Genomic DNA, 21044 nt, shown 5'->3' with positions numbered 1-21044 from the left:
TAGAGCACATAGAACATAGAAGCACATAGAACATTAACAGAGCACTTGATTAACCTGGTCATCACTGCTGACCCAGGCAGGTAAGAGGTGGGAAACAGAAACTGCATTTTCAAGGATTGAGCTGCTCTAAGTAGGCAGCAGGACAGATCAACCTGCAAGATAATGAGCTCAGAAGTATGGAAAGAGGCTGGATGGCCTGAAACCCCTCAGAATAGAAAAAGGATGGAATACAATCGCTACATACTACAACATCTGACTCTTTGAGAATCTTCTGTGGTTACACAAATTTTAATGTAAACATCTGTTCCTTCCTTTTCTGTTGCATTTTTCTGGAACAGAAACTCTTAGCTCACATCACCAGCAAGAAGATACCTGAATTCCTACATACATTTAAGTCTACAGTCTGAACCTGGGAGCATGCTCAAGAGAAAGAGAGTTATGAACATATTTCCAGACTAAACCAATGCAAACAAATGAGCGATGAGTGTCAGTGTACATTGCAGTGAACTCAGATCCATTTATGATCAGTCTATGTATGAACTGAGTTGTTTCAAATGAGTAACATTTATGAAAACCAAATACCATACAGAGGAAAAAAAAAAAAAAGGCTGTAAATTAGAGGTTTGCCAGACTGCGATCTAATGCAACACACTGAAATGCTTCAATTCTTATTTCATACAGAGTCTGTGATATCACTGAATGTACCCAATGGCACTGGAAACATTTTTAATCTTTCTGTGAAAGGAAGTGCATAAGAACTTAACAGAATTGCTTTGAAGACTGGCAGTGTCTGGTCATACAGACATAACCAGGTGTTAATCAGCATCAAGACATTCCTTATTTCCAAACCTGATGATTTCTAAATCATCCACTCTGCTCCTTCTCTACTGCCAGAAAAATACACCTTTGACATACCATCAATTGATTGAAGCAATTATTAGTGTGATGTGGTAATTATTACCAGCCAGAAGAGAAACAGGGGTCTGATTCTTGTACAACTGCTATTACGTTATAAAATCACTACAATCTCTAAAATTTATATTCATTACATTAAAAACTATCCTCTATTTATGTTTAGACTTTGGAGAGTTCAAGGCTTGATTTACTTTGAGTTCTGCAACACCTGTAAATGCAGTAAGATGGCAACAGATCATCGGTAAGCTCTCCTTGGCCAGAAGTTTAGAGAGAGAGAAAAAAAAAAAAGAGTACATCCTTCCCTCTTTGCACATGACGCTGGAAGCTTTAAGTACACAGTGACTTGAAGCAGGTTAGTGGGATCACTCCAAACATCTTCAGCATCCTTTGTTGGCCTAAATTTTAATCCTACAAGTCAAGAATATGAATAATGTTTTAAATACATCAAATATATAAATCACATAAATTCACAGAGAAAACTGAAAAAAAGGATACTGGAAAAACTATATAAAGAAACCTGAGTAACTTACAATTTATGTTACTTACGTGTTCAATTGTGCTACAGCATTATGTTCTTTCTGAAGTAAATTAACATTAGAATGTCTTCTAATACGCTTTACAATCAGTAGTTCACTGTGGAAGGCTCTAAGACAGTGATGGTTGCAAAACAATAGCTTCTGTCTCTACATGCCTGTAACAACTTGCTTGCTACCACAAGATGGTTATCCTGTTTCCTCTCTAAGCATCCCTTCTTAGTGGTAAGCCCTTATACTCTGAATTCTGCCCATATTTGAACATGCTCCAGATTTTGGATTCTGTGAAGCAGCAGGTCTGACTGGATGGTTTTCTTCTCTTTGAATGACTGGGCAATGTTTACAAACCAAAATAGAACCTACAGCTGTAGAAACAAGGATTTTAAACACCGTCTCAAAATATATCTGCCTCACCCAATGCTTGAACAACATGGTAGGCCTGAGTTCTCTAGTACAAATAACTCTGTGGTTGTCTCCCCGTACATTTTCCCCTCAAATAGCTCTGTGACAAGTGCTTGTCAGCTCTTGACTTTCTCATCTAACTCTAAGAAAGCACTGTTACATTCACACCCAGGAATTCCTCTTTTTTCTGTATTTTTTAATTTGCCAGCTCAGCTAAGCACTAAAATCATTACAACATTTTCAGCTCTGGGAATAGACACTCCTATTAATAATCTTCACAGTAGGCTTATGATATGTTATGATACAAATTTTTAAGCTATGTATAAAATATGATTTATAGCGACTATTTACCTGAGCACTGCTTTTAAAGTCAGAACTGTCCTTTTGGTTAATATTCCATTTTTCTAGTAATAGTCTGCTTGAAAGAAAAAAAAAATCACACAATTACAGCGGCCTTTCAGGGAGATATAAATTAGCTTTTTAAGTCTGCTCAGCAATGTCCTTGTGCCACAGAAAATCTTTTTATTGCAGAGGTATAATGCATTTTGAGTGTCCTTACAAGAACTTCTGCCTGCTATTACTAACAAAATGGCACTTTCTGCTTCTGAATTGGCAGTTAAGAAGTGTAACGATGAAAGAACATAAGGATCAATACAACTTTACTGTCCTTTACTTTGGTTCTAGGCAGGTACCAATCCCAGCCAGCTCTGAATGATACTAGATGCAGCAGGAAAGTGTGCCACCTGAGCCAGTTCAGTTGGCTGAGATACAGATGGCACACAGTGCTAACTGTTATATTGCTCTCAGGAACTGACCCAGTACATTTTGAGTCCGCTGGGATATCCCTACTTGGCATCATCTTATCTGTTAAATTACTATTAACAGAAAAGGGAAAAAGAAACATTGTGTTAAGTAAGGATCCTGAAGAAAAAGAAAACTAAGGAAGAAAGAACCTGAACATGCAGAGAGATAAAGTAGTTGAAAAGAACTGAAAGAGGGGAAGACGGGACAAAATGTGGCAGGCTCAAGACTTGAAGGGAAAAGGAAAAAGAGAGCCATACTAATTAGAAAAACAGAAAAAGACCTAGATTGAGAGACAAGACTTTTGTGAAATGATTTGGCAGATGACAGAACTCAGAAGGTGAAGAACAACTTCATGTAATTTCTCTTTGATATAAGAGCTGAAGCGACCACAATGGTATAATGGTAGCTAACAGTATTAGACTTTAAAATTAAATCCACCTAAAGCAGAGAATTCATTTGTATGTCATTTTCCAAGCCTCAAAAAAACTACAATTGTAGTACAAGGAAGAAACAGCAACTCCATTGCAAGTAGCAAACACTGGTATTCAGATATCCTTCTTTTTACTTCAGGAAATAAAAGTTTTTGGAAGAATTTTGATACTCACCTCAAAGATTTTGCCTGCTTTAAAAAACCTCTAGCTTTTGTTACTTCTTCAGCAAGTTCCTTTAAATCATCTCCTTCAAAGTATGGAAAAACTGGATCCTGAAAAGAGAATTTAAATCATCTACTTTAACCTGCAGGTCAAAGGCCAAGCCAGATATTAGGATTTCTCCTTTTCATTTCAATATGAAGTCCTGTCTTATTCTTCTAGTGTTTTTTTCTTTTTTAAATGCAGTTTGATTACAGATAAAGAACTAAGTCAGAATGAAGTAAAATCAAATCCAACAGGAGCCAAAGCATTTAACATACATCCTCATCATTGAATCCTTCTGTCAGCATTCGGTGTGCTGCTAATTGTCCATCCACAACTCCAAAGCTGCAGTGGTAGCGCCCTCCTGTTTGGGAAGCAAGCTTCTTCAGAAATTCATTTGCTTCTCTGTTAACAATAAAGTAATGTCAGTTATGACAATTATTTATCTGGAAGCAAGAATAAAAAAATAATTTCTGAGAATTCCTCAAAAAATATTATATTAAAACAAGGAGTTTGAAGGACTTGGTTTTAAATTTCTGTATCATTTATAACCTTGAAGAGCTAAGGAAGAATATACACTGCTTAGAAATCATAACCTCTGTAGATAGTTTTTTTTTAAACAAGAGGTTCTTTGTACCAACAGAACCACAGTAAGAAGCTAAATAAAAAAAAAAATCAGAAGCCTGGTTGGCAAGGAAAGGCAGTAATATTTCACAAAGGGTAAGAAAACCAAAAGCTGGGGGATTCCATAAGAAGAAGGAACATTTTGTGTGTGCTCCACCACATACCCTCCACTCTAAGCCTCTATTACTGACCATTGTCCAACACACTCAATAATTAGATATAGGAGATGTAGACCACAGAGCAACTGTGTGTCAGAACAGCCTGCCCTTCTCCCACTCCTATGAATGTCTGCCTAGCTCAATCCTGTTGTTCAGCGACCAGAGCACATGGCATGCTCTGAGAATTCAGCCTTCCAACAAAAAGTAATCATTTTAAGGATTGCTGGTTTGTTTGTTCTTGCTATGTATCACATACCTGTCTACACAGCTAAAAGAAATGGTGTGGATTTTAATATCTTGTTGCTTTCTCAATCTTTCAATTTCTTTCAAAATCAGATTGCAACTGGTATCTGGTTTTCCATCGGTCAATACATACAATGCCTCTACATCTTGGAAACTGAGAGCTTTCTAAAAAGCAGAAGACAAGCTTAAATAATGAGAAGATTTATATGAAAAGTTACACTTTAAAATGAAAACATTCGAATCCAATCATTTAAGACAGCTTCATTATCAAGTTACTTTTGTCTTTTCCTTTTCACTAAAACGAACTAAATAAAATAAATATATACATTTATAAAAATGAACAAGCAGATAATTTGAAGCATGAGGTACAATACGCACAAGCAGTGCACCACCAAAACTGAGTTACTGAAATAAGCCAACAGTGAGAAGATTCCCTTAAGTGGTTTTGTAGAACTACTAACAGAAGACTTTCATCACACTTTGCTGCAGTAAAAGATGCTTAATATCTGAAAATCAGGCTAATTAGGATTTGGCCTTTCTGTTTCATGAACACCTGCTATGATAATTGGCTCAGCAAACTTATCCTCTGTATAGACATTTCTTACAATTCTACTGCACTTGATCTGCCAAGAATTCCAGGGAATGTATATAAAGATTCTTCAAAAGTATCTATAAAAAGAATCACTCATTTAGAAGCCATTGAAGACAAAGACTGATGCGACTATTGACATTTCACATTTTTCCTAAACTGAGAATAAGCAGCGCATGTTGTATTTGTGAGCCTTGTGGACACGAACTGTGGATTGATTCCAGATCCGTTAAATGTTTTCAGTATAAGAGGTCTGTTATATTGTGATCAAATAGTTTTTCTAAAATATTACCAGTCAGATGGAAGTGCTTTATCACCAAAAAACACCTTTTCTTCTCCAAAATACTGTATGCAATTTACTAACCTGTAAAGCCATTAGGATATGGGTATTACCATGAGCGTGGAATTTGGACACCCACTGCACAGCATCGTGACATGTTTCATCAGTAGCTTCTACGAGATGCTCCCTCCAACTCTCTGTATTTTCTGCAAACCTCAGCAGGTTAAACCTTGGGAGAAAGATGGCCCACAGTATTTTAATCAAATCAACACTATCAGTCACATTGTGTAAGACACTTTTGAAACAGAAAACAAAAACAAATGAACAAAACCAGCAACCAATTATTGGAATAAAGCATAAGAAAACGTAAATTATTCTGTGTCAACTAAAGGCTCACTGGAAGGCTGAGCCCCAAAAGGTAAACAGTTTCGTCCTATTGGAAAGGTGGCCTAAATCTTAGAGAGATGAGAATTACAAGGTGGTTGAAGGGAAAAACAACAGGAAAAGTACTGTATATTGGTACTGTATTGTTTCTTATTACAGAAGCAGTGCAGTGTTTATCAGCAGTTTATTATACCTGACTTCATTTTTTCTCAGTTGCTCCCAGATAAGGGAGGTAAGTTCCTTTGTGACATGTGGCAAATACGGGTCCATGGAACCAGATGTATCAATCAAAACACAGACATTTGCTTCTAAAATGGTACCAAACAATCTTCGACTTCCTGTACCAGATCATTAAAACTAAGTGTTATTACATTGACTTATTATGTTAAACATATGATTTTATTGAGCCTGTGGTAAAATCTTCCATCTTCAGGAGTTATTCTGGACACATTTCTACATAACAAATTCTAATATGAGTGGAAACTAGGCTGTTCAAGGATTAGTGATAGCAAAGTCTTCTGCCATTTCTAGTACTAACAAGCATTAATTACTAGCCAATTATTACAATTTGCACTAAAAACAGATTGAACTTTGCAATACAGAAAAAAAAATAAGTAACCGTTTCCTTACAAAATCATTTATGAGTAACAAGTAAAATAGCTTTTGAAAGAAATGATTCTATGTTAAAAGAGGCAGCTGCTACCACTCTAATAATTTCAAAGTATGTGCCAGCACACAATTCGTGTTTTTGTCTGCAAACAAAACTTATTGCTAAAACAAGACACATATATTTCTTGAAAGAAAAATGAGTTTTCAGAGCAGAGTTTGAAATAAAAAGCAACTGAGAAATGGAATTTTACAATTATGCTTCTACACATCACAGGACAGACACGACAGGTCATGCTTTATAGGGAGGATGCACAGCAATACCTGAGAGAAGCCACTGTATTCTCTGTAGATAGCGTAGCAACACCTTCTCCATTTGTTCAATGTACATTTCCAGTTCTTTAGATTGAACCTGCAGATGTCTCACAACCCCCTGAAAAATTGTTCATACAAAAGCATCTTATGTAAGCAACTGCTGTGTATGTAGTGCCTGCATTAGGATTTATTTATTTTTTTATCTTCATGAAAAAGCATTAAAAACTTCTGTGACTCATTTGTTAATAAACAACTGCTTTACCCAAATTAGGAAAAACCTAATTCTTAGTTCAGCCTGTTGTTTCAAGCAGAAGCATCTGTTGCATTCCTTCTGACACTTTTATAGATATATAAACCAGTAATATCTTAGCCTTAACCTGTTATATTTTTCTGCTCACTGCACAAACCAAACCAATCAATATCCAACATTCTTGTAGTTTCAATGATGTAGGTACATAAAATCTACAAAAGCTTACATTGATTTCTACACTAGGGAAGATAGCGCAGTATTTTGCCGATACTTTCTTGTGCAGAGACTCCACAATTTTCTTTTGGTGAGTGCAGCCTGGACCAAATATCAGTCTGGGCAACTCCAGTTTAAGCTTTTTAATACTGTACTTTGCCAGCCACTTGTAAGACAAAGAAATGGTGCAATTAGTTGTTAGTAAATTTTAGAACTATTCAAGTAATAATACACTGTACAGAATCACAATTAAAATGTTCAGATTAATTCATATTAAGAATTCTAAAATAGCTATTTGTTGGTAAGGAGCAAAGTACCTCCTTGCTTGAACAGATTTCCTCTTTCTTTGGCAATCTGATGGAGGGAACAGGCTTTCTTATGCAAACAGTCTTTGGATAATGTCGGTACACTGTACCTAGCAAGAAATATTTGGGAACATTTGGTTACCTCTTTATAGCACTTCGCACATGACCTCATGGCCCTTTTGGAGCCACATGAAAATAGTTCTGTTGGTAAAATAAAACCAACAAACCAACAACAAAAACCTGAGCATTTCATACATAATTTTTCATTTGGCAAGAATTTAAAGTTTCAATATGAAGGAGTACACAGTAACTCATTTTGTCTTCAAAATTATCTTCAAAAAATTCCCCAAAAAATCTTCTTGTCATCTAAGGAATGAGCATTTTTCATTGAAGAATCTTTGACCAGAAGATTGCAAAGCACTTAGCCAAAAGTCTAATTAAAAACCCCAAATCCACCCCTAACTGATAAATGACACTCACTTCCACTCATTATTTACAGCTCACTGATCATGCATGACTTAGTATCCAAACAGTTTTATATTATGATGACTACCAGTAAAAAGGCTTCACACCCATTGTATCTTGGCAACACATACCCACATTTCTTCCTTTGCCAGTATAAAATACTGACACAGAACACTCTGCATGTTTCCTTGGTTTATATTTTCTTCTATTCTCATCCTGAGGCCATTTTTTTATTGTTTGTACTACAAAGGAAAAAAAACAACAACCAGCAGTACCATAAATACGGACTTAATTCAGCTGAAGATAAATCTCTGTCATGCAATCCAGTTCTTCAGTTACCACAGCTATACATACTTAATTTTCTTAGATACCAATTAAGAACAATCCATTTTCAGCCATGTGTCAAAGGAGGGTTCCACCACGTATATTTACATTTTCTGATACAGGATGGATATTCAATCAAATAACATGGTAACAGTCATACAGCTGGGCAGCATCCTTCCTCTCCTAATCCAGACAGATTACAACTACAACTCATTTAAAGGTATTTCAAAAACCGCAGTGTTCCCTATTGCTCTGTCTTCAGATAAAAAATATTACTGTATCTTAAAACTTAAATCCTTCAATTCTAATTTAATACTTTATTTTCAGCAACCCCCAGACAAACTAAAGTCAAGAAGCCCCTCATCCATGCAGACCTGGTGGAATTTCTGCTTTTGCACTGGTGGGCCGCCATGCCGGTGCTTTTACAGAGGTATTTTTCTCTTCACCATGTTTGTCTTTAATATGCTATAATTACAAAGAGTAAAAAAATTAAGAAGCATTTTAACCATACTATATCATAACTGCCCAACTCATTCAAAACTGGAACTATCTTTCATTATTCTCTAATTTCTGTTTTACTCTGTCTCTTATTACTAGCCAGCAGGTTGCCATTATGCTGCATTAGTTTGTAATTCCTTGCTAGGTGAACAACCCTAATTGCTCTGTTTTAATTATCTGGCAAATTTTCTGCTGCCATTAAACTGAAGATTAATATTTTAAATCAGATGCGGTTGGTCCATTTTTGCCACATGAAGGAGAGCATATTATGGCCCTATTTTATAAAGTATGTAGTATTTTCCTCAGTTAACTAAATAGTGTAAACTTACTGTTGACAGTTTTTCCTTTAGACACAGTTCATCCTGGCAAAGGCTGAGCACTCTGCTAAACAACATGAATTAAATAACACTGTAGTGTATAAAATTCAGTGCTGTCTAGACAGACTCGTTAAATAAAAGCAGCTTCATAAAGCATGTTTCTGCTTTGCCTTTGCTTCTATTAAACACTGAATTTATAAGGTCACAGGAGGTGCAATTTAGATAACTTCAGATACTACAATGTTACTTAATTAGTAGAGCTATATTTAATTACTTCACAGGATTTAGTAAAATATACTTTTTTTTTAATGTAGCACTCTGAATGCAAGTTAAAATGTAAATTCATAGTAGAATTGCAGTACTGTTATTACTTCCTTCAAATTTTCAGCCTGAGCACTTCTCTCACAAAGACCAGCATATGATAGTGAGTCAATATCACTCATTAAAATAGACTGTATCTTAAAATGGAACTGTGAAGAATTTCAAACCATTCTAGCCAGACTCAGAGCTGTAGGTTTTGGAGATGGCAACTTCTGTGGCCTTCTCTTCTCCTTCACAACAATCATGGTTGCATCTGCTTCTTCTAAAATTGGACTAGCAGGCTCATGTCTTGTACGTTGCTTTAAGGATTCCACTAAGAACGCACACTGAAAAGGAAGTTCACACTGTTTAGTAATTCATAAACATGGCACTTCAAAGACAAACATCTTGTATTTAAAATAATTGGTATTTGTTTTATTTATTATAAAAATAATAATCAGGTAATGCTTAATAACTCATAACCTTTTTGTGTTGTACTTGCACATGGGGAGTAAACCCTCCCTGCTCTGCACAAACATTCTAAAAGGGAAAGCAACACAATATGCTGGAAGCCCAGGAAAAACAAGCAGAAGATGAACCGAATACATTCAGAACAGTACTATCTAACTTAAGATCCTACTGAATATTCACCAGCTACTCTTTACAAAACAAATCAAACAAAACACATCATCACCAACAAAAAAAAATTCATCTCAGACTTGCATTTAACAAGTTGCTCTGACCTCTGGCCAGATACCTCATTGCACACATCTTTCTTTTCATACTCAGAAAGAAACAGTCTCGTTCTACACCCTTACTATGCTTCAAGAAACCTGTTTTTTCTTTTACATTAGAGAAATGTACTGTGCAGCTGACAACCTTTTCCTACTCTGCAATTTAAAGCATATGAACCATCCTACTTGGGAAGAACTTATCGTAGGATTGGCAACAACAGGAGAATCACTTCAATTGTGAACTCCTTATATTTGATAGGAAATCATGGCCACTGTAACAGCCATCACTGCAGTGCAACTGTATCACTGCTTTCCAGCCTGTGTTTACTCTAAGTGGTCATTCTCATATTCTAGAGTTTTCCTCCCTGTCTTACAAGGCATTTTGTGTTGTCCAATTTTCTGCACTGCCAGCTGAACAAACACTGCTCAATTTCTTTTTTTGAAGAAAAATGTAATGTAAAAAGATATATATAATCCATACCTTCTGGGAGTAGTTCTTTGCTTTTTCCATTTCAGATACTATAGCAGTGATATCATCACTTTCAAAAATACCTGATAATCAAATATATGCTAATCACTATTTTTAAGTGTACAGAGAAATGTAAAATATGTCAAATATCAAGAAAAAAACAATCAAAAAACTTCTGTTTTCCATTTGGTAGGCAGTCTTTGCCTTCTACACTGGTAAATAAATTTTAACTGTGTATCTTACAATTATCTAGCAAGAAACAGTGGATTTTAATAGAAAAACTCAAATTAATGCTACAGAATAATATTCTTTAAGATAGCCAAAAGCCTTTTTTAAACTAAGACCTCTGTTTACATCTCAGTGCTAGTATAACATTATTGTATACTAAAAACTCAACTTAATTTGAGGTAAAAAAATGCAATAATACATAATATTTAATGAATGATAAAGAACTAAGTGGTGACTCTCTTTTTCACATACCTGCTTCTCCAAACCAATGGAATCTCCCATTGGCAGCCTGTACTATTTCTTTGAAAGCAATGGCAGTTTCCATTGAGGTAGCATAACGGGCTGGAATAATCCCAGAGGAGTCAGCATCCTCCTTTATGCTGAACAGACAGACATGAAGCTGTAAATCAAAACCTCTGCAAGCCTCAGCCACGTAGGCACTGATTGTGTGCTACAAGGCAAAAATAAATCAAAATGAGAAGTCTCTCTGTACCACAGAAGAGTTTCCATCTGCTCCAGTTTTTCCTGAATTGATGAGCAATTTGTATGGTCATAGATATGTAATGGAGAAGTATTCTGCCAACAAGTTATGAAAAATAGCCAAAAGGATAAAGGAGAGAAAAAATAAAGTTAATCTCAACTATTGTGAGAATTTACAAAAGAACTGTAAAACCTGTAAAGATACTCACTGTTTCCTGATCAGGTATTCCAGTAGTCAGCAGGTAAAGTCCTTGTGATATGTGTTTATCCTTCTCTTTGAAGTCTATTTCCACAGCTCTTCTGAGAGCACTCATGAAATTCCTACTCCCACTGCACTGCAACCTCAATACCCACCTGAGAAGTGTACATTTCAAAGAGTGAATTGGGAAAAGCTTTTGTTTCTGCTTAAAGCAGCAAGAGGACTCTGAATCTTCAATAACACTGCTCTGGGATCTACAGTTATTTGACAACAACAGCCATCAAAACCAGATTATACAAGGATTCAAAACATTTGTTCTAGTTTCTCTATTTCCACCATAGCAAACTACTTTTTAAGTTAAGTTTCAGAGCACAGAGGTGAAAGAATTTCCTCTTAATTTTATGTGGAGAAAACTATAATAGCAAAACTGACTGGAATAAAAGAAAACCATAGATGTATAATGAAACCAATGAGGATATAACTCCATGAAGAAGAACATGGGATTTAGTTTCAGTGTATATGTGGAAAAACAGTTCAGCTTCCAGATCTCAGCTGAATTTGAAGCAGTTTCAAATCCCTTATGTGACCTGTGCATTTCTTAAAAACTTCTATACTTGTGTACATACGTACTCCAAATACAAAGACATTAGGACATACTAAACTTTATGACAGTTTTCACTACAAACCATCCATAGCAATCACTATAGAACAGTTCATGGCAAAGTATTTTTGTGATATTATAAACCTGTGCCTTGTCTAAACTGTTCAGAACACTGATTCATTTTACTTTTTTGCTATATCTGTTTTACAGTATCTATGCTCACTTAATTCCTAAGTATGGGAAAGGAATTTAATCCTACCTCCAAGCTTTTTGTAAGTTTTCCGGGTGGGAAGGAACAAGTTCCAGCTGCCAAGGCTCAATGTGGCTCCCAAATCTTTTAGAGAAAGGTAAGAGCAATTAATTCTCACCTTGTGCTTTAAAACAAACAAAAGAAGTAACAGAATTATCTGACTGTAGTAGTCAGACTGTATTGCTGAGACACCCCCAAAACCTTCATCTAGTAAAAGTTTCTGCCATGTGAACTCACACTGTTATGAACAGTACAAGAATTTGATCCAACCAGTTTCAGTCAGTCCAAAACAATTATTTTAATTACTAATATAGTTCCTCTACATCCATGTTGTCAGTTGTCAGTGCTACTCCTGCAACTACTTCATTATAAAATATGAAATACAAGTAAAATTCTAAAGTATCCCCATTGGTAACGACAGTCTATCAACATACTTCTCTCACTGCAAAGCTACATTTATTTTAAAGCAACTCTAAGTAGCTGCTTACGCTATAATATTGAAGCAATCCTTATTTGACATTTGCTCCTCAAGTAGAAGTCGCAAAGAATGCTGGATATGGATGATGCACATGGAGTTTGTCACTGATATGTCAACAAGTATAACCACCCTATGCAAGAAACATGTTATTTGTCAAAAAAATAATATTTAATTGCATATTATCATCTTCACTGCATTCTTGAGCTCACCAAAGAAAATATCTAACTAGGTATAGAAATGTATAAACACAATCTATATAAAAACAATAATATGTACAATCTAAAGTGAGATTCTTAAAATATATTAACAGAAATTTAAGATAGACCACTCCCTAAAGGCTTACTTGCTAGATAACTGAAATTTAAGAGTCTCATCTTATTTGATGGAAATTGCAGTTTTTTTATAGACTGATAACAACTGTAAGCTCACTGAATTAGTATATAAATGAATATCAGCATCTGTTATCAAAAGTGGATTGCTTTCACTGGTCCTATCTGCAACTGTTGTCTCTATATCCTACTGTTTTGTGCCCTGTGTTCCTTAGTGCTCATTTACACATAAAGCAGGGGTTGACCAAGTAAAATAATCACCAATACACAAAACCAGGACTGTCAGAATACAATACCTCCTCTCACAAACACTTCCCCAAATTCTTCTGCTAGCAACAGACAGCCAGTTAATTCGTTTCTCATAGATTCTTACCATTTTAGCAAGGAGTTTCTGCAGATAAAATACAGAAAAATTAAGATGAAAATAAATTTTTTCAGGTAAATATTTTGCAGCCAAACTCAAGACCTAAAGAAGCAATGTTTGAACACACAGTTGCAGACTGGAATGCTGTCACTATTTTCAGAATTCATTCTAAGTATGAAGAATGGCTGAGCGTATTCTAAAATATTAACTACAAATGCCCAACTTGCACATATAACTGATACCTTGCTGTAAACTAGAAGTATGAGAGCCTTCTATAAAGAACCTGGAAATAATTTCAGGTTTTCAATACTGAAAATGCTGAAAACACTTCTGAATTGTTTTCCCTCAGCACTCCCATTAAAGTTGTCCACGTGCCTCGTAAGAGTGTTAGAGGAACACAGTAAAGGTTAAAATGCTCGTCTTGCAATTAATATGGAAAAATTAGACAGTAATTTGCCCTGATAAGGTTGTGTCTATACAAAAAACCCACCTGATACTTGTATAATATTGGCAGGTCAACATGAATATTTTTCACAGTTCCATCATGCCATTCAAACTGCATCATAGCTTTCTAGAAGGACAAATAACAAAGTTATATGCTTACAGAAGCCTACATATGTCACAAGAGCATGGAATTCCTTCCTGAATTATAATTAAGATACTTAAGAATTATACTTAAGTTTCTGATCTGAATCCACAACTCAAATTTTAGTCAAAACCCACAGAATGTCTTTATCTTATAAAGCACCAATTTTAATGAGAAAAAATAGCAGTAGAAAGAAATAGAAACAAACAAACAAAAAAAAGCCAAACCAAACCAAACAACCCAACAAGAGAAAAGGAACAGGTCCCCATCACTTGCCTCATGTAGAGTTGATGATACTGTTTTTTGAAGAATAGGTACAAATTCTTCCACAGGAGAAAAAGCATTGGGAGCCAAAACTTGGTAAAGGTTTAACTTCTTAGCTATAGCAAGGAACAAAGAAATTAAATAAAACATATTCTCTATATTTAATCCCTGTTTCATATCTGTTATGCTTTTCCTTCTGCACTACCTTTCAATCCATTTGTCTTTAACCAGTCTGTTGATGTTCTGGCCAGGAAATGCGGTGTTTGAATAATTAATGGTCCTTCGTGCTCTGGAGGCTTTGGTAGGAAGCAAGGAATTGCTGCATTTGCAACTTCTGTGGAAACCTAAAATGGATTTTTAAGAAAATACCTTGCAAGTTTTTTGCACATTTTCACTTCCTCACACTCAATCTAAAAATTCGGCATAAACTTTTCATTTTACTGATGTTCAGGGTGCTGAGATTGCAGTAATTTCAATACTTCAAAAACAGCTATTACTGGTCCCCCAGAAATAGATTTCATAGGACAGTGTTCCATTAATTTTGCTATATTAGCCACAATGCAAAAACCCACAGGGAAAATGAAAACATCATAGTTGTACATGGGAAAACAGACAGCTATTTTGCTAAAAATGGCAGAAAGGTATGAGTAAATAATCTCTCTATCAGGCCAAAGTAGAACTAGAATTTCCCCAAACACTCCACAGAAAGAGGAAAAATTAACAGGAGATACACTTACTTTCTCATCCAAATTTCATCAAGAACACTTAGAATTTATTTTCTTGGAGAAAAAGACATTTTGGAGAATGTCCAGCAAAATGTTTCCTTTGTTGGTTTTGGCCTTACTTTGCTCTTACAACAGATGGCCAATATATTCACTTATCAAAGTACCTGAACAGTCATATATATATTTTTCATATTGTGAACAGGAAGGACTTCTACCTCTGAAACTACAAAGCACATGTGGAAATATATATACATATATACTTATACTTACATCTGCAATTCCATTAATAAGTGAGCCATCAACACGCCTTTGAAAAGCCTGCTTGATACTCTTGAGTAGCTCCTTAGCCTTGTGGGATTCCTGAAGTAGTAGATTAACATCACTACTATCAGAATTCTGTACACATAGAAACAAGGGGAAAAAATAAAGTTAACTGCTATTCAAACATCAGCCAAGTACAGTTTTACTATTTGAAATCACCAAACATAGGAGAGAAAAGTCATTTGCCTCTCCAGCTGTCACCTACCTCTCCCTTTGAAGAGTAGCAATGATAACGGCCACTGACAACTTCTGCAAGGTTTTTTACAGATGCCTACACATTGCAACAGGAAGATAAAGAAGTACTTTGGTTTTGTAATCTCTGTTGTAAACATGGGTTCTTAGCATTCAATTCTTAATTACATACAGATGAAGAATCTTTAAGGTACATGTAGAGAAAGCCAAAGAGACTATAAGATAAGATGATAAGGTACAGCACGAATACATTTGGTTGCCACTTCTGGCTTTGGTATGAATTAAAATGAAGAAACAGAAGCTCCAAACAAGTTATTTCATGTGTTCAAAACTCCTCTGAATAAAATACAGCTCTAGGTCAAGAACTTTTTAACAAGTAACTAAGCACTTTCATAAGTATAAGAGAGAAGACACTGAAGCTGAATAGGAAATAAATGACAGGAGACTACAGGAAGCGAGTATGGACAGTTACTTACAATAGCAGCAGGACTGCCACAATCATATGCAACAGCATGAACCAGAAGTTTTCTCCCTAGCATACACTGCTGAGTATAGTCTGCCAGTATTTCCGAAGACTGATCAGGGCTGATTTCAATAAGTAAATATGGAAAAGGAAGAAAAATATTTTAGCAATGGTAGTAACCAAATGACAGGGGAAAAGGCCATACTGAAGAAGACAGAAACAAAAACATTAAATGAGAAAGAAATACCAAATCATGGGAATTAAGTCCAATCATTTAGCATAATTTTACCTCCTCTATCTCTTTCAACAATTACTGAGTTACTACTTCTGGTGTTTGATTCTGTTCAGAAATGATAATAAAACAATTCTATTTTGGTTCACAATGACTGGTGGATGAAATGAGCTCTAAGCAGCTCATTACTATCTTTGTAACAAGTTCAGATTCTTGTACCAATTCAGTAACCAAGTTAAAGCTGGTTGTTACAGCAGGTAGTGGACTTACCAGCTTCGCATTATAATCACCAGAGAATTCAGCTCTTTCATTGTAAAGACATGTTTTAAGGCTTTCAGCAAATTGCAGCTTCCTGCAGGTGTCAGCTGCTGTACCCACTGTCTTGCTTCACTCAGCCTAAGGAAAAAGAAGAACTCATGCACCCAACGTGCAGGTGCTGAATAAAATAGACCATGAAGATTACTGCAAGGCAGGGGCTGCTAAGTCATTTTATGCATGGACAATCACCATGAAATCACTGGCTGTGCTCAATTCTTATTTTTCTCACTTAGAAATTACAACAGGCACCAGATGAAGAACAGTAATTATTAACTGCAGATTGCTCTAATTAAATGGAGACTTGGTCTGAAATACCTTTACAGAGAAACTAACTTACTTACACATGAACACCAATGTTTTTTGGACTCTCCCACAGAGGTGAAATTTCCGTACCAAATGAGAGGCAGTACAATTGCTTCTTATAACATAGCTGTTCATCTATTAAGGACTAATAAATAAAAAGGCTGTTAATGCATTACTCTCTGTGCTGCTACTGGTAGAGTTACTATATAAAAGAGCAAAGCCAGAAGTTTGCTAAAAATGGCTGACAGAAATGTTTTCATCTACCACAAAGAAATGCTTCCAAAACAAGTCACACAAGTATTTGCTAAGGAGTACTAAGACAAGACAGGCAATCTTAGAGTAATCCTGTCAGTTTGTTAATAGAAACAGGGAATATTTTTCCTCTCTTCAGTTGACATGCATACAAAACATAACGTACTGCTATACAAGGGGCATATTCATTCACTATTCATTTACTAACATTTTTTTAAACATATTCATGGCTTTGGCTAAACAACAGGTTAGGCATTAGGGCTAAGCCAAACAGACTAAAACCTGAATTTTCTTTTTAGTTGTTTTATTTACAATGAACAAATGAGGAATTTGAATAATAGAAATCCATCTGAAATAATGCCTGAATGCAGGAAATGAAACTGTACTCTGTATATGGCTTGGTTTTAGCTCCTAAGTTGCTTCTGTTAGACAAGTTTAGAATCAAAGAGAATGCTGGTACAAGCACTGAGAAACCTCTGTTATTATTATGGCAGGTTAATTTGGATCCAGACAAAGATGATAATTTCAAAGTAATTTAAAGAATAGTTTTCTACAATGGAAAACTTTATTGCATATTATGAATTAAAGAGGATTTTCCCTCTCCTTAGCTCCGAGTCTTGATTAACATGTTACAATGGCCAAAATTTGCTCTATTATTACTTACCAGAAGATCTTTTTGAAAACCCTGTAGTCTAGATCTGTCACTCAGACCAGACACATCAACCACAAGTCCAACTTTGTTTCCTTTTACAAGGCCAAACACCTTAAAAAAGAAGACACCATAAATACTAAGCTTATGTAAAGTTTTAAATTGTTTCTGTATATTCTATACAATCACACGTTAAATTCAGGTGTTACAAGTTTATTTTCACTTTAGGCTTTCAAGTGTAAAGATGATACAGTGACAGACAAGAAAACAAAGGAGTATTAGTCTCCTTGTTTCTCCTTATCAGTGAGATAAGGAGATCTGAATCACACTGCTTCCTTTCCAAGGGAACTATTAATCATTTGGGACAATAAGCAATAGCTTTGGGCATGGCGTCACCTTCAGGTTAAATCAAGAAGCCAGATTTTGGGATGCATCTTATTTTCCTGTCCACCTGAGATAGAGTTATGCCCCTTTCCCATTGCTGGTCATGAGCACTGCCAGGCACAGCAAGTGATTAACCAGCTGTGGCAGAGGGTACACAACTACTGCAGCCAAAAGTTAAGCTTGGCTTTGTCTGCTCCTCTTTAAGGGTGCTGGGATGTCCCTATTAGAACTGATAATAGAAATAAAAAGACAACATTTAGAAAGCAAAAAGCCCAGATACCAACGTAAGAGCAAGAAAAATAATCTTTCTTCTTTCTGAACGCCTCTTTTCACTAGTATTCAAAGGTTAACTGATTCTTTAATACTGTATAGAGTTCTCTTCTGAACATACTGAAAAGTTCGAGTTACCTTTCTGCTGTCCTTCAACAGCCACTGAATTCGTTGCTGATAAAGTTCAACCACCCTGACAAAAGCCATAGCACAGCTTTAGATAAGGCATTCTTTACATGTAATCAACAATTTGCCTTCCTCATGTCAAATCACCTTTTAAAAGTACTCATCGTAGGACCAGCAATTACAGGGCTAGACATTTGAACACTTCTTCCCCCAAAGTTGTTTAACTGAGTAGATATTGAGCTGGCTGAAAAACCAGATCATTGAAATGTTTTCTCATTAGTTGCTGGCTTATTCGAGTGAGAGGAAGGAGAGGGATGTGTGCCGTGTGTTTGCATGAAGCACCAGGCAAAACTTAGTTCACCACACAGATCATATTGACAGGAGATGCATTTAAAATCATCTATACTATTGTGAAAGATACTCCCTAAATAGAACTCTGATTGGAAGGCAGCACGCTCACAGAATTTCTAGACTGATTTTAAACAAGTGAATTTTAATATATATATGAACTGAAACAAAACAAAGTACTTGCTTTCCCCAAACATCGTTCTACGTTAACCAAATTATCACCTACTTCATAGTTTTTACAACTCAGAGAACAGAAAGTTCTCATCAGCACTACAGACTGAGAAAATCTTTTGCCATTTCAAAAAAATTCAAAGCAACTTTTATTTTAAAGCAGCTTTGCAGACAGTTTGGTTGGATGACACAGGCACAGTTATGCATCAAAACCATAAACAAGATCAAAACTTACTCGGAAACTCTGGCCTCAAAATTGGTAACAGCCTCTTGTGCCAGCTCTATCTCCTCAGCACCACTTGCTGAATCCCTGGAACACCACGTGCAATTAACATCAGAGATGCACACAGAGCAGGACTAAGAGAAGCGCAACAAAAGTACTTACAAAATAACAGTGCCTTCATTCACCAGATGCTCTAATGTTAATTGCAACGATTCTAAACTGTAGTTTCTTAGCCATTCTTCTGTGGTTTGCACCTTTTTAGACAGTATTTTCTTCATTGCTGTTGTCTACAGATCAATTATGAAAAAAATTAAAACAGTACAAAAAATGAAACATGCCATTCAAATGGGGCAAAAAGATAAGGATGGCTGCAGGTAGGAACAAAATGTCTTTAGGTACTGCTATACAGCTACATCTGATGACCAGTAAGTTTTAGGACAAGGGATAGTAAAAGTGCTCTGCAGCTGAAACAGGCTTACTGCTTTATTTATATGAACAGAAGGGGTATATATCATCTTCCACTTTTCTAAAGAAAAAACAGTACCAACTTTCAATCTACTTTATCATTTTGTCTGGTACATTCACAGACTGATTCATTTTTCCAAAGAAACCCTATGTATCTTCAAGACTTCTGTGATTTCACCCATTGCATGATCTCTATGCATTGCAAATATATCTAAGGAAAGAAATCAACTGTTTTTCAGCTTATTAATTCCACGCTGTGTATTTATAGTAGCTATGTGTTACTTCTCTAGTTGTTCCATTTAGTAAGAAAACTCGACTACCAGCAGATCCCGTGTCTTATTAGCACACATTACCAGCAATCCATTATTTGGTTCTAGACCAGACATAGTCAAATCCTGCTGTAGTGGGTGGTCACCTCATGCACTGGATCTGGCAGTCACCCTATAAGACACCAAATTTTATGGGATGACTTTAATATCAATAACATTCCTGCATTGTTGCGAAGCCTTTTTAAAGTTCTTCCTGTAGGAAATATTAGGCCCTGGAACATGTTAAGAGAAAGGCAATGGAACTGCGAAACATTTGGAGCAGAAGCCTTATGGGGAGCAGCTGAGGAAGCTGGGATGGTTCACTCTGGAGGAGGCTCAGGGGAGACCACATCTCTCTCTACAGCTCCCTGCAAGAAGGTTGTGGTGAGGGGCTGGCTGGTGTCTGCTCCCAGGAAAAAGTGACAGGACAAGATTCTATGATTCTATATCTTATATTTTGTCACTTATTTACGTCTTCCATTAGATACCTTATAAAAAGTTTTGAAGGGACACACTACACAGTTACACAAGCTATGATTATTGGCTCTATCCATTCATAAAGTCCCAGCAGGATTTCCTAACGCTGACCTTACCCAGTTTTTCCAAGATCTGACCATTGTCCAATTACTGTGCTATCTTCCTGATACATGCACCCATTACATGAATAAACACAGCCTTAAAATAAAAATAAAATGAAATAAAACAGAAAGAAGAAAGAGAACAAGACACTGTTACAGCAAAGCGCTTAATACCTCAAGAACATACATTCCAAAAAGCAATAAAATTGTCAGGAGCTTAAAAAACAGCAAATCAGAAAGCAGTTTCAACAAGGAGTCACGTATCCACCTACAGAAAGCATTCTGGAAGCAATTTGGTGTTGGTTTTGAGGCAGTTTATTACTTGTATGGGACTAACAGAGACCCCTGCAGCGCTCCGCCCAACCCCTCACCTCACTGAGGAAGAACCCCTCCGCTTGCCGCGCTGTCCCGCCCCACACTCACCTCAGCGGGTAACGGCTCTCCAGCTCCTGTTCCTCCTCACGTCCCGGCAGCCTGGGGGGCCGCCACTTCGCAGACAGAACCCCCGGACCCCCACTCAGCACCGGCAGCTTGAGTCGCCTCCTACCCGCTGTTACCCGCTTTATTACCCGCTGTG

At 36.3% G+C, this 21044-nt stretch overlaps 1 protein-coding gene across 2 annotated transcripts; it reads right to left on the bottom strand.

Moving 5' to 3' along the window:
* Window positions 1-10: 10 nt before the first annotated feature.
* On the bottom strand, window positions 11-20846 carry VWA3A (von Willebrand factor A domain containing 3A). Of its 2 annotated transcripts, XM_032447586.1 has the most exons (33): window positions 20483-20846; window positions 19935-20022; window positions 19279-19403; window positions 19129-19203; window positions 18387-18441; window positions 17610-17708; window positions 16732-16838; window positions 16343-16468; window positions 15854-15962; window positions 15391-15456; window positions 15135-15260; window positions 14345-14483; window positions 14152-14255; window positions 13780-13860; window positions 13222-13316; window positions 12607-12726; window positions 12128-12202; window positions 11278-11422; window positions 10841-11039; window positions 10373-10443; window positions 9346-9504; window positions 8417-8507; window positions 7850-7960; window positions 7266-7363; window positions 6962-7114; window positions 6495-6603; window positions 5758-5902; window positions 5265-5409; window positions 4325-4476; window positions 3565-3691; window positions 3260-3357; window positions 2202-2265; window positions 11-1323 (listed from the first exon to the last, which is right to left on the bottom strand). In XM_032447586.1, the coding sequence occupies exons 2-33, from the start codon at window positions 19965-19967 to the stop codon at window positions 1318-1320; spliced, it is 3408 nt and encodes a 1135-aa protein (XP_032303477.1). In that variant the 5' UTR covers window positions 19968-20022; window positions 20483-20846; the 3' UTR covers window positions 11-1317. The 2 variants fall into 2 exon arrangements, with proteins under 2 accessions (XP_032303477.1, XP_015732559.1); XM_015877073.2 differs by having other exon boundaries at window positions 19935-20846.
* Window positions 20847-21044: the final 198 nt, after the last annotated feature.

This window comes from Coturnix japonica, chromosome 14, assembly GCF_001577835.2.
Source record: "Coturnix japonica isolate 7356 chromosome 14, Coturnix japonica 2.1, whole genome shotgun sequence".
NCBI classification, from domain to species: Eukaryota; Metazoa; Chordata; class Aves; order Galliformes; family Phasianidae; genus Coturnix; species Coturnix japonica.
Note: the sequence above shows the minus strand (reverse complement) of the source record. Positions and strands in the feature narration are given on the sequence as shown.